Below are 25,164 nucleotides of genomic sequence, written 5' to 3'. Positions count from 1 at the left end.
TTTATTGGGTATGAAGTGAATAGTGACAGTGTTGTGACTTCTGGATATCATCCGCTCCAACGAGAGGGTTGGAAGAACGTGATCCGTCTTTCCAGAGTTCCCTTTCTCCGATCCCTCCCCCACTAGTGTCTCTCCGCCCCCTCCACCCCAGTCTCTCCCACTCTCTCTCTCTCTCTACCTACCCACCCACCCAGCCTCTCTCTCTCTCTCTCTCCCCCAGCCTCTCTTTCTCCCCCCCCCCCCACCTCTCTCCCTCTCCCCCCCCCCCCTCTCTCCCTCTCCCCCCCCCCCCCCACCTCTCTCTCTCTCCCCGCCTCTCTTTCTCTTTCCTCCCCCCCCCCCCCCCCAAGTCTCTCTATCTCTCTATCTCTCTCTCCCTCCCTCTCGGCCCCTGCTGCCACTCTCGTCCCCAGGCCCGCCCCGGAGGGGGGGAGGGGGGGGGGGGGGGACACGGGGGACGGGGAGGAGGAAGAGAGTCCGGGTGGGGGGGGGGGGGGGGGGGAGGGGGCCAGATGGGGCCTAGCGAGGGCAAGTCCTCGGGGAGTCAGCAGCGGAAGAGTTGAGGCCTCGGCGGAGTCTTGGGCGTCAGGTTCTACTTCTCGGCACCACGTGGAGGGAATGATTCAAGGCCGTGAGGGGGTGGAGCTTGTCGCATGTCTGTCAAAGAAAGTGCACTATGGGCTTGGGGGGGGCGGGGCTCGACAGACACATGTCTGTCGAAAAACATGCAGTACAAATAGTCACCTTGATTTATATAGCACCTTTAACGTAGTGAAACGTCCCGAGGCGCTTTACAGGAGTATTATGTGATAAAAGTTTGACACCGAGCTGCATAAGTAGAAATTAGTACAGGTGACCAAAAGCTTGGTCAAAGAGGTATCTGTTAAGGAGCATCTTGAAGGAGAAAAGAGAGGTAGAGAGGTGGAGAGATTTAGGGAGGGAGTTCCAGAGCTTGGGGCCCAGGCAGCTGAAGGCACGGCCACCAATGGTTGAGCGATTATAATCAGGGATGCGCAAGAGGACAGAATTAGAGGAGCGCAGACATCTCGGGGGGTTGTGGGGCTGGAGGAGGCTACAGAGACAGGGAGGGGCGAGGCCATGGAGGGATTTGTAAACAAGGATGAGAATTTTGAAATCAAGGCTTTGCTTAACCGGAAGTCAAAGTAGGTCAGCGAGCACAGGGGTGACTTGGTGCAAGGAAGAAAAGGAAAGAGCAGTTCCAAAGATGTAGCACAATGGAGTGGTCCAGGGGGCAAACTGCAAGGGCGAAGTCCAAGGGTTTCTCATGTTAAAGAGCCCTGAAGCTGTTCCACAACCATGTCCCAGCCAGAAATTGTTAAAGATCTACCACTACCCAGTTTGTGTTATTGGTAAGACAATCCCCAGACCTGTCCCCAGCCCTCACCATTTTGTAAATTTATCTGAGGCAGCATTACAACAGCGACTACACTTCAAAATGTACTTAATTGGCTGTAAAGGGATGTCCAGTGGTCATGAAAGGCGCTATATAAATGAAAGTCTTTCTTTTTTTCTTAAATGTCCTCTGTGATGTTTGGAACCAGTGCACAGTGTAATTGATCAACGAGATCAAGATCCGCTTTGGAGTGCACAGTGTGTTCCCTACTCGTCCACCTGCTGCCCCTCGGCAACATCCTCCGAAGACACAAAGACAACTTGCATTTCTGTACTGTCTTTCACAACGTCCCAAAGCGCTTTACAGCCAATGAAGTATTCTTTAAAGTATAGTCACTGTTGTAATGTGGAAAAAGTGGCAGCCAATATATTCACAGAGAAACCCCATAATGTGATAATGACCAGATAATCTGTTTTTGTTATGTTGGTTGAGAGATAAATATTGATCAGGACACTGGGGAGAACTCCCCCACTCTTCTTCGAAATAGTATCATGGGGTCTTTTACATCCACCCGAGAAGGCAGACGGAGCATCAGTTTAACATCTCATCCGAAAGACGGCACCCTCAGACAGTGCAGCGCCTCCTTACTACTGTACTGGAGTGTCAGTCTAGATTTTGTGCTCAAGTTTCTTGAGTGGGACTTGAACCCACAACCTTCTGACTTAGCCACATCAGTTTCCACATGTACGCTGACTATACCCAGCTCTACCTCAGCAGCACCTCCCAATTCCTCCACTGCCTCGGTGTCAGACTGCTTGCCAGACATCCAGTTTTGGATAACCCAAAATATCCCCCAACCTCGCCATGAATTCCATGCCCTCGTCAATGATTCCATCCCCTTCCCTGGCCATTGTCTGAGACATTCAGGATGTCTGCTTGATACTAGTTGTTTCCCCGCTCTGTGCAGGGAATGTGGCCAAGCCCATTAATTACCCCCTCCAGCTTCCCCTTTACCTGGCGGCTTGTTCTCTGCGGTCTGTTGGGGGCCGAGTGAAGCAGGCTGCAGAGCCTGGGTGCCAATCGATGTTGACTGAATCCCCTGTGCCCCAAGTGGGGCCGACTGAAGTCCTTGGGGGCCAATTGAAGTAGACTGTAGCCCCTGGGCACCAATCGACGCTGGCTGGAGCCCCTGAATGTGACGTGCGTGTGTGGTGTCCACAGTCATCAGCTGCATGGGGTTCAGATGGACAGTGGAGGCCACGCCCACACCCGCCTGAGCCGCGATCGCTGCTGCCGACACAGAGCTCGGTGCTTGGGCTGAAACTGAGACGGAGACTGGACATCAATTTTAAAAGAAACAACTTATTTCCTATTCAAGAGGTTAATGTTTTTAAAAAGATTAGTTATAGAATCACAGATGGAGGCCATTCAGCCCATCGTGCCTGTGCTGCTCTTTGAAAGAGCTATCTAATTTAGTCTCACACCCAAGCTTTCTCCCCCCATAATCCTGCAAATTAGTCTCCTTCAAGTACACATTAGCTATAGTTATATTAAATAATTTTTAAAAGCTCAGTACTTGCCGTTAGCGGCTAACATGGACACATCAGACAAAAAATTCCTTTGTGCGCATAAGCAGCAAAATCAGAAGACGCTTTCTTTATAAGTTATGATTTTATTACAAAATAACATGCAGACAAAATCTTGCCACCGCCCCCCACCACTCCCCCTCCCCCTATTTCCCCCCCATCCCCCGTCCTGTCCATTACAGGCAACCAAAGACGCAACAGTAGGTTCATCAACACTTAGCACAATGGAGCCCTCCTTTTATGTCCACCTCACTTGCCAAATATTGAACGGGATTTGTAAAACCAAATGAAGGGAATAAACACAAGTAAGCAGGAAAGTAGTCAGAAGCAGAGAGAGGCAGAATGTACAAAACACACTACAGCGGAAAGAAAATGGCAGCTAGAGATTGCGGGAAAAGTTATTTTAAAATCATGAACTAGTTTGACGGTGTGTCTGCTCCTCGCTGACATTTACCTTTAGATAGCAGTCAGCTTGTTGACCGTGACTGGTACCAGGGGCGAATGACCAACTGAAGCCCATGGTTCCAGTCAAGTCCAGGTGGTGAGTGATAGCTTTAAAAATGTGAACAAATACAACATCATTTTTGTCAGTGTGCCCAACAACATAAAGGATGACTGTTGGATTGCAACAAAAACTTTTATTTATATAGCGCCTTTAAACATAGTAAAACATCCCAAGGCGCTTCACAGCAGTGTTATAAGACAAAACAAATAAATTTGACACCGAGCCACATAAGAAATTACGCCAGGTGACCAAAAGCTTGGTCAAAGAGGTAGGTTTTAAGGAGTGTCAAGAGAGGTAGAGAGGTTTAAGGAGGGAGTTCCAGAGCTTAGGGCCCAGGCAGCTGAAGGCATGGCCACCGATGGCTGAGCAGTTATAATCAGGAATGCTCAAGAGGGCAGAATTTGAGGAGTGCAGACATCTTGTGGGGTTGTGAGGTTGAAATCGATTACAGAGATAGGGAGGGGCGAGGCCATGAAGGAATTTGTAAACAAAGACGAGAATTTTGAAATATAGGCACTGCTTAACCGGGAGCCAATGTAGGCCAGCGAGCACAGGGGTGATGGGTGATCGAGACTTGGTGCGAGTTCGGACACGGGCTGCCGAGTCTTGGATGACCTCAAATTTACGTAGGGTAGAATATGGGAGGCCAGCCAGGAGTGCATTGGAATAGTCAAGTCTAGGAGGTAACAAAGACCTGGATGAGGGCTTCAGCAGCAGATGAGCAGAGGCAGGGGCGGAGACGGGCGATATTACGGAGGTGGAAATTGACGGTTTTAGTTATGCCGCGGATATGTGGCTGGAAGCTCATTTCAGGGTTAAATATGACGCAATTTAAAACTAATTCTGGGATCCCAGAATTTCAACTCAAAAGCTACAATTATTCTGATCACTTATTGCTAAGCTCAACAGGAAAATGTTGCTTACTGGATCCCACACGCAATCCTTCTCAGATAACGAGTTTTAACACATGAAACAGTTTGGTGCTTTGGGATCCAATGGTTTGATTAAAAGAGATCTTTGCCGTATTAATTCAGGTTCAGCAAGTTCACATTAACAGAAAAGGAAAATAAATGAGAATTAGCAGCTGCCACTCATTATAAAAAGTGTGCTTTGCCCGGTTTGCCCAAGGACACATTACTTGCCTGGGTAAATACAGGGCTAATTACCACATTTTTCCAATGTTTCCTCTTATACGGTGTGTTCAAATAGTTACTTTGATGACGTTAATAGATTTACAATGTCTTCCGATAAAATTTAACATACAAGAACACAGGAAGTAGGAGCAGGAGTCGATTATTCGAGCCTGCTCTGCCACTCAATATGATCATGGCTGAACTTTTACCTCAACTCCACTTTCCAGCTCCATCACCACGTTCCTCGATTCACTTAGCATCCAAAAATCTATCGATTTCGGTCTTGATTATACTCAATATATGCCAATCAAACATAGTTTACATACTAAAATTTTCAGTGTGACACAATCTAAAACAGGTATTAAAAAAAACATTCAAAAGCCATGTAAAATTGACAATCTAAAGCTTTCTGATGCTTTTAAGTAACGACACAGCCCAGTGCAACACGAAGTCATAGAAACAGGAAGTCTCCGTTTTAACAGCACTCCACTCAGTGTTCTGCAATCGGCCTCGAAGCTCAGGGATGAAGATAGGATTGCAGGGCAGAAGTGGGGAGGGGAGAAAAAAAAAAAAGTGTAAATAAAACAAGCAAGGTACCCTCTCTTGATCACTACCCAGTGACCCCAACTGGGTCACAGACAAGTTTGGCTGTCAAGTGGGAACAAGATACAAGCATGACCGGCCTGACAAGATTCTTGAACAGCCACTTGCACAAAGTATTGGAGAGTTGCCAGCACCCATGGAGCTATCCTCCAGAAGCAGTCGGCACCATGGATATTTGGAAGAAAACTGGGAGGATGTGGGGTAAGCATTTTAAACCTGATGCAACAGATAGCAATGTGCATCAGTCCAAAAATATCACTGCAGAACAAAAAATGATCAGGTTTAACAGCGGCACTTCAGTAATGGGTGTTATACATACATGAAATAAAAACAAACCTGAAAACAATTTTACAGTCTAATTTTTTTTAAAGCTTTGATTTAAATGTACACAATGAATTTTGGCACAGTTCAATTTATTAAGTTTTAAGTTGTTTCATGGGACTTACTGGAGATGCAAGAACATTGCATGAGTATATGGTCCAGCCCACTTTAAAAAAACACTTTGAAAATATATACACCGAACTTAGGGCAACAGAACTTTCATTAACAATGAGGGCTCGACATTATCCCTGAAGGAGAGTACATCTCGTCACTAACTGAAGTCTCAAAGTCAGATATAGCAGCAAGCTTATCTAGGCTGCAACTTGCAATATCCATCAATATGAATCACAGTTGTACTTTTCTACAAAACCATGAAATATGTCAAGCAATTTCCCCATGCAATTATGGAAAAAGAAAATTACAAGACTGTTTCATTACATGAGAATTATGCCAATACCACAGACACGACCCTCGTAACAGTTCATGTCAGATGTACAACCTAATTATTGTGCAATTATAATCACACTAATTATTGTATATTTCTAAAACACCTTTCCATGGTGATACATTAGTGCTGAAAACCAGGCCAGGTGATCAGTTATCACGGAGACTTTCAAAAATAAGCCTGCTTCTCAACTGAAACACTTTGTAAATGTTTAAATCTAGTAAACCGTTGCCATGTTTTTAAGTGGGTATGTTTGTCGTCTTGACCTCAATACAGTGCAGCTCCCAGCATGTTCATTTATGAGGGGAAACCACATCTCTGAGGAAGCTGCTTACAAAATAGAGATAAAATCTGATGGCAGGCCCTCCCAATTTCTCAGAGTTTATCCGGTCAATAGCCAAGCCATTCAACTCTCAACATCTCCTTACTCAACGCCCACAAGCAAAGTGATCAGGGCCCAGAAGAGGCGAGAGTTCAGGGCCCAGAAGAGGCGAGAGCCCAGGGCCAGCATGGGCCTGTGATATGTGTGCGCACTAGGTCTGTGCAGTAGAGCTGGTCTCCAGTCGTCTTGGTTAATCCTTGCCACTGGACCAAGCCCGTGTGGTGGCTGGTGTGCAACGGTCACCACATGTTAAAAAAATCCACGCACAGGCATCTTCCACCCTTCAATATGTAGTGCGCGACCTGGAATATCAGGTCCTCATCGAAACACCTGTGAACTCATCCCTTTTTGGTGTGGAAGCAAGTCATCCTCGATACGAGGGACCACCTAACACTCAACTCCTCTGACAGCTCTTTATTCTGCACATGTTCCTATCCTAGCTGCTGCTGTAAAAATAGCAAGTGAATTAATTCCGTATATCCATACCTGGGTATTGCCGTATAGTGGACACTGTGCTGGTTATTGGGGTAAAGGTGTGCGCCAGTGTTGAGTAGCCAGGGATGGCAGCTGACGGGGGGTAAGCTGGCAGGTAATACTGGAACTGCACAGGTACTTGTCTGAATGGAGGGGAAAAGGGATTAAAACATTGAATTAATCTCAATTTGTAGCAACTCTACACAGATTTCACAACTCAAACTACACCTTTGAACTTTTGAACTTCTACATGTGGCCAATTTAATGTGCAAGCCGAGATAACAAGTGTTGTTGTGTTATTTGGTCAAAGTGGGGGGTGGGGGCATGTCACAGCAATCCTATTCTCATATCCACCCAAGCATATCTTCCATCAGGGTCACTAAACAGTGATCAGGGTGCAAACCATGGTGGATTTTCCCCCTTCGTACTGAAAGCAAGGGCCACTCGGGCAAGAACAAAACAATTAGGAACAGGAGTAGGCCACACGGCCTCTCGAGCCCACTCCACCATTCAGCAAGATCATGGCTGATCGTCTACCTCAACTCCAATTTCCTGCCCGATCCCCATATCCCTTAATTCCCCATGAGTCCAAAAACCTATTTATCTCAGTCTTGAATATACTCAACGGCTCAGCATTCACAGCCCTTTGGGTAGATAATTCCAAAGAGTCACAACTCTCAAAGAAATTCCTCCTCATCTCGGTCTTAATGGCCGACCTCTTATCCTGAGACTATGTTCCCTGGTTCTTGAATCTCCAGCCAGGGGAAACGACCTTCAGCATCTACACGGTCAATCCCCTTCAGAATTTTATGTGTCAATGAAACCATCACTCATTCATCTAAACTCCAGAGAGTATAGGTCCAATCTACTCAATCTCATGGACAGCTATGCACTTGAACAAGTTAGCACCCGCGGGGAGAGAAGGAAAGCAAGAGGAAAATAAATTGATAAGAGTCAAATGCAATGCAAAGGCTGGACATTCATCCGCTAAATCTTCATTAGTGCTGCTAACCTAGCCACTCAAATACTGGAGGCCATTATTCCTTCTGGCAACTTACCTGTTCTCTGTTCGCGTTTCCATAGTAACGGGGTTAGGTGATGCCCTATGACCGGGTATAGAGATCAGGTTCCCCCTTTCTGTTGTATAGTCAGGCTGGATCCGTGGGGAAGTGTGGGTCATTGGTTGAGGAACAACTTTTGCTGTAACACAATACAAAATAGCGTGCATTAGTGGTGGAAATTGTATTCCCTTCCGCTTGCACTGTTTTCCCAGGGTTTCTGTGGCTCTTCTAAAGTTATGATGGATGAACAAGAGCACTTCTGCCTATAAAACAAACCCTTGGTCCAGAGCAACGGGTTCCTGCTCAAAATATCTTAAAGGGATTCCTCTGATTTTCAGTGCAACATACTTCCGTACTGGTAGGTGAAGCAGTTAATTTTTCCATGCAATTGCACTTTGTCTCCTTGTAGGCTCACAGACCCACCTATATAGCAAGATCATTCTAGGGAAGCCGTTAATACAATTTTCCTCTGCCCACCTTTGGTTCGTTTGCCGTGAAGGAGATCCGAGAAGAGCGCTTGCTTTGGGAGTCTCGTGTCTGGCATGCGAACGATGAGGCCCGCCCAGCGGAGCTGATAAAATGTGGGACACCCTCAAAGCCTCCCTGAAAAAGTGCAACATCCCCACTGATACCTGGGAGTCCCTGGCCAAAGACCGTCCTAAGTGGAGGAAGTGCATCCAGGAGGGCGCTGAGCACCTCAAGTCTCATCACCAAGAGCATGCAGAAACCAAGCACAGGCAGAGGAAAGAGCGTGCGGCAAACCTGTCCCACTCACCCTTTCCCTCAACGACTATCTGTCCTACCTGTGACAGGGACTGTGGTTTTCGTATTGGACTGTTCAGTCACCTAAGGACTCATTTTAAGAGTGGAAGCAAGTCTTCCTCAATTCCAAGAGACTGCCTATGATTGATTGATTGATTGATTGATTGATTGATACAATTTACACTAAATGCTAAGAAGGATTTTATGAGTCTCCTTCAGAACATTACTCCCTCTCTGGAGATAGAGCTCTGCCACCACAAGGCACTCAGCAGCCTGGACGGGAACCCAAAGTTTGCACATGAATGGTTGCGATCTCTGAATGGAAATCTAGGCTTGAATTTGAATCCAGATCCTTTTCAATGGGAGGTCAGGCTTTGCTGTAGTGCAGACCCTTCCATTTCAATTTTTGGAGTCGTGGCTTTTGCTTTCACTCACCGACAGGAATAGTAGAAGTGGTGACTACAGGAGCATGTGGTGTGTGAGAAGCCATTGTCATGTTAACAATTGTACTGCTCGTCGCTTGAGCATGGGAAACAGCACCTGTAAAGGAAAAATGGGATTGTGAATTGAGGAAATGTCAGGAAAGCCGGCAGGCAACCAATCACATCTATCCCCAAATAAGACTAACTCTCAGGCGATAATAGAAACCAGATTCAGTTTGAGAGGCAGAAACGTGGCATCAAATGAGAAAAGAATTGAGCTTTTCCCAACTTTCCAGCCTTCTTTTTTTTTTTAAAAACAGAAAAATATCTATTACAAAGGCCAGTTTAAAAGAATACTAATTGATAGCATTTTGATTTCCTTGCAATCATTGTTTCCCTTTTGTAATGTTTTACCTACTTTGCTGATTCTTTTGCAACACTGGAAAACTCATACTTTCCTCATTGCAAAGGTAATTTAAGCAAATCACATTGCAGAATATCAGCCAAGCATTATTCGAGCCAATTAACTGCGTTTCACAAACAACAGTCCGAAGATTAGAAAAAGACCAGTGCTAGTACACTCCTTTCCCCTTTCACAGCCCTATCCAGCTATTTTTTAAAAAGGAGTTAATGATAAACTATCCAGAATAGACCTGCAGCAAAAGAATGCGAGTCCTGGAAATCAAATTGAAATAGACAATGCTTGATATGAATAGGTCAGTTGCTATGCAAATTTTTTTTTTTTTTTTTAAAAAAGGTTAACATTTTAGGTAGGATCCTTCATTAAAATGCTAGTCTTTGCTATCTACTGTCTTGATTGAGGCTCATCAGTGTTCTTCTTGTGCTTCCTGCCTTGTGTATAAATAGAAAAGCAGAGTATTTTTTTTAAATGGTGAGATATTGGGAAGTGTGGTGTTCAGAGGGACCTGGGTGTCCTTGTACACAAATCACTGAAAGTTAACGTGCAGGTACAGCAAGCAATTAAGAAAGCAAAATGGTATGTTGGCCTTTATTACAAGAGGATTTGAGTATAAGAGTAAAGACGTCTTACTGCAAAAAGGGCCCTGGTGAGATCACACCTGGAGTATTGTGTACAGTTTTGGTCTCCTTACCAAATGAAGGATATACTTGTCATTGAGGGAGTGCAACAAAGGTTCACCAGACTGATTCCTAGGATGAGGAGAGATTAAGTAGACTTGGTCTATATTCTCTAGAGTTTAGAAGAATGAGAGGTGATCTCATTGAAACATACAAAATTCTTAGAGCTTGACAGGGTAGATTCAGGGAGGATGTTTCCTCTGGCTGGGGAGTGTAGACCAGGGGGTCACAGTCTCAGAATAAGGTGTCGGCTGGAATTCTCTATCCTAGAGGGCTTTGGAGTCTCAGGCTTTGAGTATATTCAAGAGAGAGGTCGACAGATTTTTGGATATTAAGGGAATCAAGGGATATGGGAACAGAGCAGGAAAGTGGAGTTGAGGTAAATCAGCAACCATGATCTCACAGAATGATGGAGCAGGCTCAAGGGGTCGAATGTCCTACTGCTGCTCCTAATTCTTATGTTCTTATGTGTCACAAGATAAGGAAGAGTATAATCTCTGATCCACAAATTAAAACAACAGCCTCACCACCCATAATTATGAAACTGCTCTATATTTCCCCAAGTGGTTTAAATATGCACAAGGAGTGCAAGCAAGAACCTGAGCCACCAGGACTTGTACAACAGTTTAATATTCAGCTTCAGAAGGTTAAGGGTTCAGCCCTGACAAGGCTGCATCTGAATCTCACTGCTGGCAACTAGTCATAATGACCTCAATTTCCTCCTTTACCCAAAATGAGCTGGCTGAAATCAGAAACGGATCAGCTGCAAATCAATGGCGTAACACTCATACCGTTGTAAACAATCTATAAAGCCTTGAAGTAATGACCATTATACTGGACAAAAGCAAAATACTGCAGATGCTGGAATTTGGAATAAAAACAGAGAATTCTGGAAATCTCAGCAGGTCAGGCAGCATCTGTGGAGAGGAAGCAGAGTTAACGCTTCGGGTCGATGACCCTTCATCAGAACTGGAGAGTGTTCGCAAAGAACCGGATTCTTATCAAACACTGAAATGGGGAGGGGAAGACAGAATAAAAGGGAAGGTCTGTGATAGGGTGGAAGGCAGGAGAGATTAGAGACACAAAAGGGATAATGGGCCAAATTCAAACAGTAATTAAAAAATGTTAGAAAAACATTAGGCGAGATAGGGTGTGAATGGTGGGATTATGACCAACTGCCATTGTTCTTTCTTCCCCTCTCCCTTTCAGTGCTGGTTAAGAATCTGTTCTTTTCGAACACTCTCCAGTTCTGACGAAGGATCATCGACCCGAAACATTATACTGGAACCAGACATTCTGTTTGAAGCCCCATCAACCTACATCCTCACTAGCCAGGCCCCAATCCGACCCAATCATGTTCCAGTCAATTTGTCCAATGATGACATTACATTTCTACTCTGCCCAACAATGATTTAGTCAGCACTTCCTTGCCACTTAGTGACGTCAGAAGCAAACAAGTTAATTAGAAAATTCTCAAGAGTGATGGGTACTCTTAACTGATACCACTAACCGAGACGTGGTGGGTAACATTAACCGAGCCATGGAATTATTTTGCTATGAGTCACAGAAGTTATTTTTGCAAACTGTTGTCATGAAGTAGTGTTAGAAAGTATCTACCACCTTCAATTCAAACGAAGACTTCAGTAGAATTGAGGCCGAGGAAACTCTATCCCCCCCAAATTTCCACAAAGAAGTACTAATGAAGGTATTAGCACGTAGCTGTAACCTATGGGGCTAGAACCTCCACTTTTGTGCTTATCGCCCAAAAATGGGCGTTATTTCCGGCGTGTGCGATAAAAATGGGTTTTCAGATCTCCGGCTTCTCGCCCATTCTCAAAGCACCTAGTCTCCATTTTTGAAAATGGGTGTTACCGCGAGCGATATGAAATGGGCGGTAGCGTTTAATCTCGCTGCCTTTTTGCCGTAAAGCGTGGCCGTCCTTAGCAACGGCATGGCAACGCTCGATTCCTGCGATTCAGGAGGTCAAGAGTCATCATGACATGCGCAGAAGAGGAAACAGAGAGAGAGGGAGCTCAGTGGCACTGAAAACGTGTGTGGCTGTGGTGTGTGCTTGTCTGGCTGTTGTGGGAGGCAAGGGAGATTCACCAGTAGCAAAAAGCCTACTAAGCACCAAGAACATAGTTGGTACCGAGTTTTTGTCCAAGAAATAAGATATAACGGAAGGGATGGAGGAGGCCCTGGAGATGGTAGCCAGGAACACTGGTGGCAGAAGGCTCCCAGTGGTCCCGGAGCGCGGCACTGCACCCCAAGGTGCCACACCCCCATTGCCAACCACACGAGAGCCAGCAGCAACATCTTGCTTCTGGCTCAGAGCATGTTCCCACCTCAGGACCGATCTCTCCCGTATCCGTCCAAGCAGTGTTTCGACCATCACCACCGCCCCCGCGCCCCACCCCACCCCCCAATGAAGCATCGCCTAAGGAGCTCCTCGGCCAGGCGGCTTGGAGTCAGGAGGGGGAAGGGAAAGGAAGGGTTGGTTTGTACAGAAATACTGATGATTTCAGACTAATGTTCGGTTTAAATGTTTTTTTTATTTAACAAAACCTTGTAGCGCATTGGCTCACATAGCTGCACCATTACACGCCAGTGATTCCTTATCAAAGGGGATTATTACACTTAACTTCAATCAACTTAAACTCTGTCACCAAGGTGATGCCCACCATTGATGTATGACCTGCACACCCAGCAGTGTGTCAGCCTTGTAAATAACACCAACGTTCTTTCAGGCAAAGCGATCATTGATGAGCTCGTGACATAAGGCTCTTGCAGCTATCATGCCACCACAGGCCCCTTCATGTGGTCTACAGGGGGGCGGGGACATGGGTTCAGCGTCAGCTTGATTATCTGGGCCGATATCGGCGTCCGCCTCCTCATCCTCCTCTTCCTCTCTCTGATGAGGTGGACTGATCAGGCAATTCTTGTCCCCTCCTCACTGCCAAGTTGTGCAGCATGGAGCACACCACCACGAATTGAGCTACCTGCTCAGGGTGGTATTGGAGCTCGCCTCCTGAGTGGTCCAGGCATCTAAAGGGCTGCTTCAGCATTCCAATGGTTTTCTCCACGATATTGCGAGTGGCTCTGTGGCTCTCGTTGTATCACCTCTCGGCTTCTGTGTGGTTGTCACACCGGGGGGGGGGGGGGGGTCATCAGCCAGGTGGCGAGGCCATATCCTGTGTCACCAAGCATCCAGCATTGACGCTGTGGCTGATTGTTAAACAAGTCAGATACAATGCACTCACGCAGGATGTGAGCATCACAGTTGCTGCCCGGAAATTGAGCATTCACTGCCAGTGTAATTTGCTGGTGGTCGACAACCAGTTGGACATTCAGGGAGTGGAATCCCTTGCAGTTCCTGAAAACCTCTGCATCCGGAAAAGGTGCCCACATCACGATGTGCGTATTGCTCCCTGCACCTTGGGGAAGTTTGCAATTCTGGAGAATCCTAGAGCCCTCTCACTCTGTGCCTCCCTGGTCATAGGGAAGCTGATCAAGTCCCTCCTACGTCACCTGTCTAATAGCATGCTGAGAAAATCAGCAAATGTCTCCAACTGTGGCCCGAAAAGAATCCGAGGCGTAGAACGACAATGCCGCAGTGACTTTGACCTCGATGGACAGTACATGACTGATGGTGCTGGCAGGCTGCAGATCTGCCCTTATCAGCTGGCATACCTCAGTGATAACCTCTTTGTGGAAGCGCAGTCTCCGAAGGCAGGTGGTGTCGGGCAAGTCAAGGTAAGAATGTTTCTCCTTGTACTTGCAGGGGGTGTAATGTCTGGTCCTCCTCATCAGTCTGTCACATCTTACATTGGGCACATAATGCAGTGGAGCATACCTTTGGCGATCTCGAGTCTGCTGCATGTAATTGGTCAAGAGAGGGTGAGAAAGGACAGGCCCCATTGCAGTAGCTCTCTGTTTTCCACCAATTGGTCACAAACAAGGAATATTCCGACGAGGACACCGATTCAATTCCAATCGGTCACTGTATGGTCAAGATGCTTTTAGAGATGTTCACATCAACTCCAACGACCTGCCTCCGAACTCCGCCGAGGTTGAAGCACAGCAGCCTTTTAAAGGATGCGACATGTGATCTAGGACCTGGCGCCCAAAACACTGATTAGTTCTGGTTAGTTCCACTTTTTCTGGGCGAGCGATATTGTCGGTGATATGTGTGCGAGGTGGTGAAATTGACGCTGGGCGATCTCATGGCCGCTAGTTTCAGTAAATATGCTCTTTATGACAAAAAAAAAGTGGGCGGGCGATATTATTGAATCTCGGCGTTAATTCCGTGCAGAAAGTAACGCTGGGCAATATTATGGGCATTGATTTCGCTCCCAAAAAGTGGGCGGGCAGTAATATTTTTTCCCGGCGTCAAGCACATGGGGAAAGTAACGCTCGGCGATAAGTTTTCTAAAAATGCCCGTCAGTTTCCATTTTGTGCCAAAATGGGCGCTATATGGGCATTATACGTAATTTCAGCGGTAAAATGGGCGTTAAATGGGCGTTAAGCATGCAAAAAAAGTGGAAGTTCTAGTCCTTAGTGTTTACTCAACTCGCCCCAAGAAGGCTACTTTTTAAAGTGTGCTTTCCTTTTGGGCCTATAAAGAACAGAAATTTTGGATCGTGGATTTTATTTGAAAGGCAGCAACTATATTAAATGTCTCAGTATATGATTTTTTAAAGACACACAAAGCCGTCAACATGATTGTCATTAAGATTCAGTACGTAACACTCCTGCCTCACATCTTATCTAGGGTACTTTCATTTGAAGAGCGGTCAACTGCCATCTGTCTCCGAGTCGAAAATCTCCAGATTACAGTATCAGCATTTCTGTTAGAAACCAGGTACTCACCCTGACCCGTAGTAGAGGGGATCGAATTTGTGGAGAGTATGGGTGCCACAGTAGCAGCAGCGACTGGTGTCCCGGTACTGAACATTGCTTTCTGTTGAAAGAGAACTCGCTTGTTGGTATCGGAGGCTGACAATGTTACAGCTCTGGTTTCAATTGCTACATTTCCACGGGCTGACTGGTAACAGGAAGGGAGCCATCTTGAGATAAACACTAAATATAACAAGGTACAAAACAAAGATTCCGCCAGCTCAATCGGATCTTGCATTTGCAGGGAGTCAGTATGTGAACACCTGACAATTGCCAACAGTTGCAGCTCTGCCAGTAGTGGCAACAAGATAGTGCAGATGTGGTGGCATTGTTTATTGGCCACTGCCAGACAGGTGTGGCTGAAGCACATCTGCTCTGAACAGCAAAATTATTTTGCAAGATGGCTGATCTGTATAAACCTTCCATACCAAACAAAAAGCAATCAATGCTGGTTGAAGAGTCTCCAATAAGAAGTTAAAAATGACTGCAGTGCTGCAAAAACTGTCCTATAAATAAGCACAGGGAAGCTCTTATACTTGAGAACTACAGCCAGCATTCATGGATTCATACAGCACAGGAGGCCATTTGGCCCATCGTGCCTGTGCCGGTTCCTTCAAAGATCTATCCAATTACTCCCACTCCTTGCTCTTTTGCCATAGCCCTGCAAATTTTTCCATTTGGAAACACATTGGGGAATTGCTTCCCGAAAGTGGTATGGAAGAAAAATGTAGCACAACAGTTTATGCATACTGAATTACACGTCTTTCTTGTCTCTACTTTAATGTCAAAGTCTTCAGTTTCTGAAACAAATGTAAAATATTTATAGTACTGAGTCACAAAACAGCTTAAAGTTACTTAAGTGACCAAACTGGTCAAGGACAAGACATCAAAGTCAGCTGACCTTCAAGACCTCTCGGTAAATTACACAAGGACTGACTCTAAAGTAGTAATTTCTCATGTTACAGAAATATTTCATTTCTGGAGGAATTTATCCAAGCTGGATCAAAGTGGAAGAGTTTCAAGCGGAAGGATGGGGGGGGGGGGGCGGTGGAGGGCAGGATGTGCAGGACTGTTATTATCCCTGGTAACATAGAAAATAGGCGCAGGAGTAGGCCATTCGGCCCTTCAAGCCTGCACCACCATTCAATAAGATCATGGCTGATCATTCACCTCAGTACCCCTTTCCTGCTTTCTCTCCAGACCCCTTGATCCCTTTAGCCGTAAGGGCCATATCCAACTCCCTCTTGAATATATCCAACGAACTGGCGTCAACAACTCTCTGCGGTAGGGAATTCCACAGGTTAACAACTCTGAGTGAAGAAGTTTCTCCTCATCTCAGTCCTAAATGGCTTACCCCTTATCCTTAGACTGTGTCCCCTGGTTCCGGACTTCCCCAACGTCGGGAATATGCTGTCCAGTCCCGTCAGAATTTTATATGTTTCTATGAGGTCCCCTCTCATCCTTCTAAAATCCAGTGAATAAAGGCCCAGTCGATCCAGTCTCTCCTCATATGACAGTCCTGCCATCCCGGGAATCAGTCTGGTGAACCTTTTCTGCACTCCCTCAATAGCAAGAACGTCCTTCCTCAGATTAGGAGACCAAAACTGAACACAATATTCCAGGTGAGGCCTCACCAAGGCCCTGTACAACTGCAGTAAGACCTCCCTGCTCTTATACTCAAAACCCCTAGCTACGAAGGCCAACATACCATTTGCCTTCTCCACCGCCTGCTGTACCTGCATGCCAACTTTCAACGACTGATGTACCATGACACCCAGGTCTTGTTGCACCTCCCCTTTTCCTAATCTGCTGCCATTCAGATAATATTCTGCCTTTGTGTTTTTGCCCTCAAAGTGGATAACCTCACATTTATCCACATTATACTGCATCTGCCATGCATTTGCCCACTCACCTAACCTGTCCAAGTCACCCTGCAGCCTCTTAGCGTCCTCCTCACAGCTCACGCCGCCACCCAGTTTAGTGTCATCTGCAAACTTGGAGATATTACACTCAATTCCTTCATTAATGTATATTGTAAAGAGCTGGGGTCCCAGCACTGAGCCCTGCGGCACTCCACTAGTCACTGCCTGCCATTCTGAAAAGGACCCGTTTATCCAGACTCTCTGCTTCCTGTCTGCCAACCAGTTCTCTGTCCACGTCAGTACATTACCCCCAATACCATGTGCCTTAATTTTGCACACCAAATTCTTGTGTGGGACCTTGTCAAAAGCCCTTTGAAAGTCCAAATGCACCACATCCACTGGTTCTCCCTTGTCCACTCTACTAGTTACATCCTCAAAAAATTCCAGAAGATTTGTCAAGCATGATTTCCCTTTCATAAATCCATGCTGACTTGGACTGATCTGGTCACTGCTTTCCAAATGCACTGCTATTTCATCTTTAACAATTGATTCCAACATTTTCCCCACTACTGATGTCAGGCTAACCGGTCTATGATTACCCGCTTTCTCTCTCCCTCCTTTTTTAAAAAGTGGTGTTACATTAGCTACCCTCCAGTCCATAGGAACTGATCCCGAGTCGATCGGCTGTTGGAAAATGATCACCAATGCATCCACTATTTCTAGGGCCACTTCCTTAAGTACTCTGGGATGCAGACTATTAGGCCCCAGGGATTTATCGGCCTTCAATCCCATCAATTTCCCTCTTAATAAGGATATCCTTCAGTTCCTCCTTCTCACTAGACTCTCGGTCCCCTAGTATTTCCGGAAGGTTATTTGTGTCTTCCTTCGTGAAGACAGAACCAAAGTATTTGTTCAACTGGTCTGCCATTTCTTTGTTCCCCATTATAAATTCACCAGAATCTGACTGCAAGGGACCTCCTTATGCAGCAAACCCATTTTGAGGGGAAGGAGGTGGGAGTTTTTACCTGTGTTATGGGGTGGAGCTGTGGTTTCTGGGTGGCCACCGCAGGGTGGGAAGGCAATGTGATTCGAGCTGTTGTATCCCTGGGCTGCTGAGTGCGTTGGATGCTAATTGTAGCAGCGGATGGGTGAGGTTGGATGGTCAGTGCTGTTCTACTACATGGGAGGGGAGGGAGGAAAATGACAAATCAGTCAAGAGAATACCATGCACAAAATTCTACACCGATTCTGAATATTTACTGACAGATAATGATGTTTGGAACATAGGAACAGGAGTAGGCCATTTAGCCCCTCGAGCCTGTTCCACCACTCACAGATCATGATTGATTTGTACCTTAACTCTATCTACCCATCTTGGTTCTGTAACCCTTGCCTAACAAAAATCTATCAATCTCAGTTTTGAAATTTTCAATTGGTTCCCAGCCTCAAAAGCTTTTTAGGGGAGTAAGTTCCAGATTTCCACTACCCTTTGTGTGAAGAAGTGATTACTAACATCACCCCTGTACGGCCTAGCTCTAATTTTAAGGTTATGCCTCCTTGTTCTGGACTCCCCACCAGAGGGAATAGTTTCTCTCTATCTACCCTAAAAATTCTTTAAGCATTTTAAACACTTCAATTAGATCATCCCGTAATCTCCTATACTCAAGGGAATACAACCTTACTCTAGCAATCTGTACTCTTAATTTAACCCTTTTAACTCTGGTATCATTCTGATGAATCTGTGCAGCAGCCCCTTCAAGGTCAATATATCCTATCTAACTGAGGTGCAGTGCCAAGAACTAAACGCAGTACTCTAAATAAGGTCTAACCAGAGGTTTATACAACTGTAATTTTGTTTTGCACAATGGCCAAGTACTGCAGTAAAGGTTACCTGTCTGGTATGATGTATTAAATTCAGTGCCCAATTATACATGCCTGGTGGCAGTTAGATCCTCAGATCAATACAGCTGTAGTCTATGTCTGCACATCTACCCATTCAGAATCACTGAAGGCAGGAGAGGGTTGTACATTTCTACAACCCTTGAAAGACTACAAGAACACTGCTGCACCAAATCCATAAAAGAATGCTACAATTTGGGGCTTTACTCTAACAGATACTGTACATTCTTCAGAATCTCGTTACAATATTCAGCATTATAAATACACAGAACTGGTTACAGGTCAGATCAGCAGTTTCCAAAAACTTAGCAGAGCAGTGTATGACAACACTAATCAAGTTACCACAACCAGAGAAGGAATGAGTCTGAGAATCCCATGTGTTCTCAGACTCATTTCTCTTGTGGGGCTGTCAAAACTTTGGACAGACTCCAGCGTCAACAGTCACAGTCCTGTAGAAGAAAGATATGACATTTCAAACAAGCTGAAATACAGTATTCCAATATAATCACTAACACACCAATTACTGCACAGTACAAAGGCAATTCATTGGCCGTGAAGCACTAAGACACCCTGAATATATAAAAGGCACTCAATAAACCAAAGTTCTTTCTTTATATTAAGGAAACTTCGCCATACAAATGTTTAAATACATACACAGCATCAGTAAGTAGTACTCAGCCATTCAGGAAGTGCCATTAGTAGAGCTGTTATACAAGAAATCCCTTCTTGGGTCTTTTTTTTTTAATTACCTATGTGCTACATCTGTCCCATGAGCTGCTGCTGTTGTAATGACAGGAGACTGGGCTCGTGTTGCAGATACCGTTGCTACCACTGCTGGAGGGATTGCTGTAGAAGTAGTCGAAGGAGGGCGAGACTGCCAAACAAAAAGCAAGATTCAATCTCAACACATTTAAATACTGAAGCAATGTCACAACATCTCAAACTGTACAAGCTTGTCATAAGTAGGGTCAGTATTTAATCCTAAAGAACAGAAGGAGGCCATTTGGCCCATCGTGTCTATGCCAGCTCTTTGAAAAAGCAATCCAATTAGTCCCACTCCCCTGCTCTATCCCCATAGCTCAGCAATTTGTTTCCTTTTCAAGTATATATCCAATTCTCTTTTGAAAGTTACTATTGAATCGGCGTCCATTGCCCTTTCAGGCAGTGCATTCCAGATCATAACTCTATTGTACACAAGTCTTCCTTCGGTTTGAGAGACAGGAGCCACTCAGGCGATGAATGCCTTAATAGCTGCTGTCCAATCTACAGAATAGCAGACGTATTCACTAGTCCCCCTGCTGTCAAACACTCCTTAATGATGGCTCCAGTAAAACATCCAACCCAGGGTGAAAAGTCATCTCAGGAGAGGTTGATGGATTTGTGCATCAGGCAGATTGGAAACTGGAACCTACAGGTGGGAAAGGAGTGAAGAGATAAGGTGGTGCAAGACAATGGGCAGATATTTTCTTGGCGAGAGTGGGGTGGTGGGGAATCTTAGACAAAAAAAATTAACGTTTCTTCAACTCAATTCATGGGCCACAGGAAGCCAGTGAAGCTTGGCATGGGCAGTGTTAGAGGGTCGTGTGGAACGTTACACAAGAGGATATAGGTGTGGATGTGTTAAAGACTGTGTAGCGTGGAGTTAGGGAAGCCAATGAAGCCAGCAAGGAAGACACTGCAGGAAGCTACCCTCGAGCTGATGAAGATGTGGATAAGGGTTGCAGCAGTGTAATTTAATTCAGAAAAGTGTGAGGGCTTTGGGAGGGCTAATAAGGAAAGGGTATTTTTTTTTTTTTTTTTAAAAGGCAGTCCCTCGAACGAGGATGACTTGCTTCCACAAGAGTTCACAGATGGTTCAATGAAGGACCCGATGTTCCAGTCCTGAACTCCAATTGAGGGGGTGGAAGATGCCTGTGCGTGGATTTTTTTAACGTGTGGTGACCGTTGCACATCAGCCACCACACGGGCTTGTCCACAGATCCCTGAAAGTAGCAGACCAGGTGGATAAAGTGGTTAAAAAGGCATACGGAATGTTTGCCTTTATTGGCCAAGACACTGATTACAGGAGTGGGGAGTTTATGCTTAAATTGTATAATATTCTGGTTAGGCCACAGCTGGAGTACTGCGTGCAGTTCTGGTCGCCGTATTATTGGAAGGACGTGACTGCACTGGAGAGGGTGCAGAGGAGATTTACTAGGATGCTGCCTGGAATGGAGAATCTTAGCTATGAGGACAGATTGGATAGGCTGGGTTATTCTCATTGGAACAGAGAAGGCTGAGAGGAGACCTCATTGGAGGTGTAAAAAATTTTGACGGGCCTGGATATAGTGGATAGCAGGGGCCTATATCCCTTGGTGGAGGGGTCAATTGCGAGGGGACATAGTTTTAAGGTGGTTGGTGGAAGGTTCAGAGGGGATTTGAGGGGAGGCTTCTTCACGCAGAGGGTTGTGGAGGTCTGGAACGCACTGTCTGGAAGGATGGTGGATGCAGAAACCTTCACCACATTTAAAAGGTGCTTTGATGGGCACTTGATGTGCCGTAACCTGCAGGGTTACGGACCTAGAGCTGGTAAGTGGGGTTAGACTGGATAACCTCTTGTTGGCTGGCACAGATATAATGTTAAGTACTGCAGGGAATAGAATACGGCCAGGGTGATCTCCTGGACTAGTTTCGATTGCCTGGGTGGGTCGGAGAGGAATTTTCCCAGATTTTTTTCTCCCCCCAATTGGGCTGGGTTTTTATCTGGTTTATGCCTCTCCCAGGAGATCACATGGCTCCGGTTGGGGTGGGGGAAAGAGTGTAGAATGTTTCGGTACAAGGGGTATCGCAGTTGTGTGGGGCAGACTGGTTGGGCTGGGTGCTCTTTACCTTTCCGCCATTGTTCATAGGTTTATATGTAACCTTCAGGGCTGCTGACTGAGGGCCATGTGGCCCTTTGTCAGCCAGTGCGGACACGATGGGCCGAAATGGTCACCTTCTGCGCTGTAGGTTTCCATTTGAGTGAGGTGCAAAAAGACATTCCTGACTATGAGCCTGGTGTATGGTAGAAAACTCAGCGCAGGATTGATCAACCGGGAGGTTAAGGGTGCCCAGGTGCATGCGTGCATCAAGATGACTTCAGTCTTGTTGACAATGAGTTGTAAAGAATCGTGCCTTATCCCAGACTCAACATCCAACATCACAGGAAGCGGCCATGTCTTTAAAAATGTAATAGGAAGATGAGACTCAATCTGCCAGCTCACAATATCACTGCAGCTCCCTCATGATAAAAGTGTTGGAATAACAGGAGCTCATTATTTCAATTTAAGTGGTTACCTGTATCGGTAGGTGCACAGCAGTCTGAGGATTCCCTGCTGTTGGTAATGGTGCTGGAGCAGGACGCAGGACTGTAGTTACTTTGGAACTTGATATTGCTGCTGCTACTGCTGCACCTGTGGAGGATATTATTTCATTTCAAAAAGTTGCACCTGATCAGTCTCATAAGCATCAAAAAGTGCCTCACCTGCAATGAATTCTTTGAAGTACATTGACTGCACTGAGTCATTTTCACACAGAAAAGTCACATAAACAGACTAAATGAATGACCAGCTAATCTGAATTGTGTTGGTTGAGGAATGCAGGTGGATCGGGGCACTAGGAGATATCGCTGCTTCTCTTTGAATAATGCAGTGTGATCTTTACCGTCCATCTTTATTTTCTTTCCAATTTAGCTGGATACCAGTGTGAAGTGGGGCTTCAATCCACAGCCTCTAGACCCTAGGGACAGTGCTACAAGGACAGTCAAGCTACAAGTATGATTATCCTTCAATTAGCTTTACGGAACTGATGGTGGCTATTCCAGCAATCTGTCGAGTACAGGTTCTACATGTGGACCTAATAGCAGTGAGAGTTAGAGGGGCTCTCAGTTTTATTGGTTTGTGGAAAGATAAGACAAGTGAAGTTACCTCATCAATACAATTAATAAAAATGTCCATGACCCAAAAAAACACAAAGGGGAATTGTGCATTAAGCATCGTGGTACAACGTCAGAAAATCCAATCTGTAGGTTGTATGCTGGACAATGCAACAGTTCACCTTTTGTTAAGGATATTTAAACAGAAAGAAACCTGTAATGTTAACTGTAACAATCCATCACCTTTATTTGATTTTATGTACACACACAAACACGCGTTACCTCTAGGCACATGGGATGAGAACATCTGTGTCTGCGCTGTGGACGGTCCGATGTGGAGTGAAGCTGGAACAGAGTTTCGGATGATTGACATTTGTACGTTGGTGCCCATCAGATGAGGGATGTTGGGATGCCCCTGGACAGGAAGAGATCGTGCAGAATCAAGATACAGTAACTGAAATCACAACCGCTGGACAGAATGGTTTGTTCCGGTTTAGGGAGTGCTTGGGCATACCTGTAAATTGATATTTGGGGGCTGGAACATTTAGGAGATTCGTGCGCTTACCTGCTGCCCGCTGATTGTTGCCACGGGGATGGCAGAGGCCTGTGGTACGCCGGTGTCCATGCTAACAGTTACATGTCCTGAAACTTTAGGAGGAACAGTCAAGTGTCCCAAGCCAGATGATGGAGCTGGAGCAATGGGCCGACTAGGCAAGGGCGTCTTCAGTGTTGTCTGGGAAAACAAAACTACAATCTGACTTTGTGCAGAAGAGCAAAAATGGCAATAGTGGGGCTGGGAGAAGCTGGCAAGACTTCAGCTCGTTTGGAATTTTCACAAATATGCACGTTTGGGAGTGGGACAGATATTACCACAAGTGCATTGCCTCAGCACTCCTGTTAGAAGGGTCTCAGATGTCCCAATGGTAATTCTGTGAATCTTCAAAAAATATTTCAATTAAATGCTGATGGCATCATGTGGGAACTGGCTTGGAAGAATCAGAGCTCGACAGTGGTCAGGTTACCAGATCACAACAGGTATTAATTCAGCTCCCTCACACCATCAGGTTCAGTAGCTCCTCTCACAGGTCTCCCAATGACATGGTCAGCATTTTCTATTTAAACACAGGCACAAATATTAAAAACACAAGGAGGCTCTCGCAGTGGCTCAGTTGGTAAAGTGTGGAACTGAGGAAAAAAATCACAGGTTGCTGAGAGAGGTTTATAATGGGCCTCAACACACCTGGGGGTGGGGAGTTTGGGGGGCATGGAGGGGAGAAAAGAGAGCAGGGAAATTAAACCAGGGTTCCTACTCATCACTAAAGAGCAATTACTGTTGGAAAACTCATTGATTTTTAGTGCCAGATGAAGGTAAATGATAATTGGCTGCAACGCCCACCATGATACCAGGCAAGTTTCATGCAAGAAGAATGGTTGCAGGGGTGAGGTAGAGATACACCACCATGAGAGGCCAGTATTAGCCTTCAGGAAAAAACAGGAGGAATAATATGAAAAGAAGAAAGTACCCAAATGTTGTTATAGTTATAGTTAATGAAGGTTTTAGACCCAAACTCAATCCCAAGGAAGAAATAGTTCAGGACTTTGAACCTTAAAGGTAGAATTCTGCATGTGACGTGCATAGCCTGGGTTTCCGATGAGTGCTGATCTCCAGCAGAGCGGGAGTCCGGGACCATTTATACATGGAAAGGTGAGGCAGTCCGCGGGGGCGGGGGGGGAAAGAGACCTGCTGCGTTAGGCCCCCAAGGGCCGGCACAGTGGGAGGATGGAGGCAGCCGCTGAGCTGCCTGCAAAATATTTTCTTTCAATTTAGCTGGGTACCTGTGCACGACCACCCTCCGAGAGCTGGAACAGGTCCCTTGAGCCTTCTTCCTCCACCGCCCTGTGAACGCCAAACACCAGCTACAAACAGGCGGCCCCAGCGTCCAATCAGGGCAGGAAGCAAACAAAAGGGCGGATTTTAATCGAATTTGGGTGCGGCTACCCACATTATGGGCAGGTGCGTTCTAGACCATAGGGTCTGCCCGACCAGGACAGGGAAGGTGCGGTTTGAAGCGGGACACAGTGGGGCAAGCAAATTTCTACCCACATCCAACAACAATAACCAAAAAAAAAATCAGCACACAATCTCGCCCCATCTCTCCCCAACACAAAAGTGTGGGAGGAAGCAACACCAACATATCCAAACTGCAGACCATTTGCTGGCAGCAGCTCACACACATGACTCAAAGATGCGGGACACCTCTCGCAACAAACATATTAAAAACACGTCAAATGTTATTTATTATGTGGCAACCAGCTGTCAGATTTTTTTGGAAGGGTTTCATTTACTTACCGCTGGAAATATAGGGCTGGCATAGTTACGCTGGGGTCCGAGAACCTGGACAGCCCTAGCTGAGAACTAAAATAAGAGTGCGTTACTTATTGGAACACACTGACAAGGTTCAAAATAC

At 45.7% G+C, this 25,164-nt stretch overlaps 1 protein-coding gene across 4 annotated transcripts in view; it reads right to left on the bottom strand.

Moving 5' to 3' along the window:
* The window catches only part of LOC139265810 (histone deacetylase complex subunit SAP130-like), a 77,790-nt gene that overhangs the window by 28,329 nt on the left and 24,297 nt on the right, over positions 1 to 25,164 (bottom strand). For 2 of the 4 annotated variants that reach the window (XM_070883257.1, XM_070883256.1), the window contains exons 4-14: positions 25,047 to 25,112; positions 23,262 to 23,429; positions 22,979 to 23,111; positions 22,120 to 22,235; positions 19,554 to 19,678; positions 17,931 to 18,081; positions 15,017 to 15,107; positions 9,062 to 9,166; positions 7,862 to 8,003; positions 6,816 to 6,946; positions 2,369 to 2,677 (exon numbers count right to left, since the gene is read on the bottom strand). In XM_070883257.1, coding sequence (XP_070739358.1) covers positions 2,369 to 2,677; positions 6,816 to 6,946; positions 7,862 to 8,003; positions 9,062 to 9,166; positions 15,017 to 15,107; positions 17,931 to 18,081; positions 19,554 to 19,678; positions 22,120 to 22,235; positions 22,979 to 23,111; positions 23,262 to 23,429; positions 25,047 to 25,112 — 1,537 coding nt within the window. The remainder of the gene's footprint in view (positions 1 to 2,368; positions 2,678 to 6,815; positions 6,947 to 7,861; positions 8,004 to 9,061; positions 9,167 to 15,016; positions 15,108 to 17,930; positions 18,082 to 19,553; positions 19,679 to 22,119; positions 22,236 to 22,978; positions 23,112 to 23,261; positions 23,430 to 25,046; positions 25,113 to 25,164) is intronic. The other 2 variants (XM_070883259.1, XM_070883258.1) reach the window with 1 other exon arrangement.

The sequence above is a fragment of the Pristiophorus japonicus genome, chromosome 6 (genome assembly GCF_044704955.1).
Source record: "Pristiophorus japonicus isolate sPriJap1 chromosome 6, sPriJap1.hap1, whole genome shotgun sequence".
In the NCBI taxonomy this organism is placed as follows: domain Eukaryota; kingdom Metazoa; phylum Chordata; class Chondrichthyes; family Pristiophoridae; genus Pristiophorus; species Pristiophorus japonicus.
Note: the sequence above shows the minus strand (reverse complement) of the source record. Positions and strands in the feature narration are given on the sequence as shown.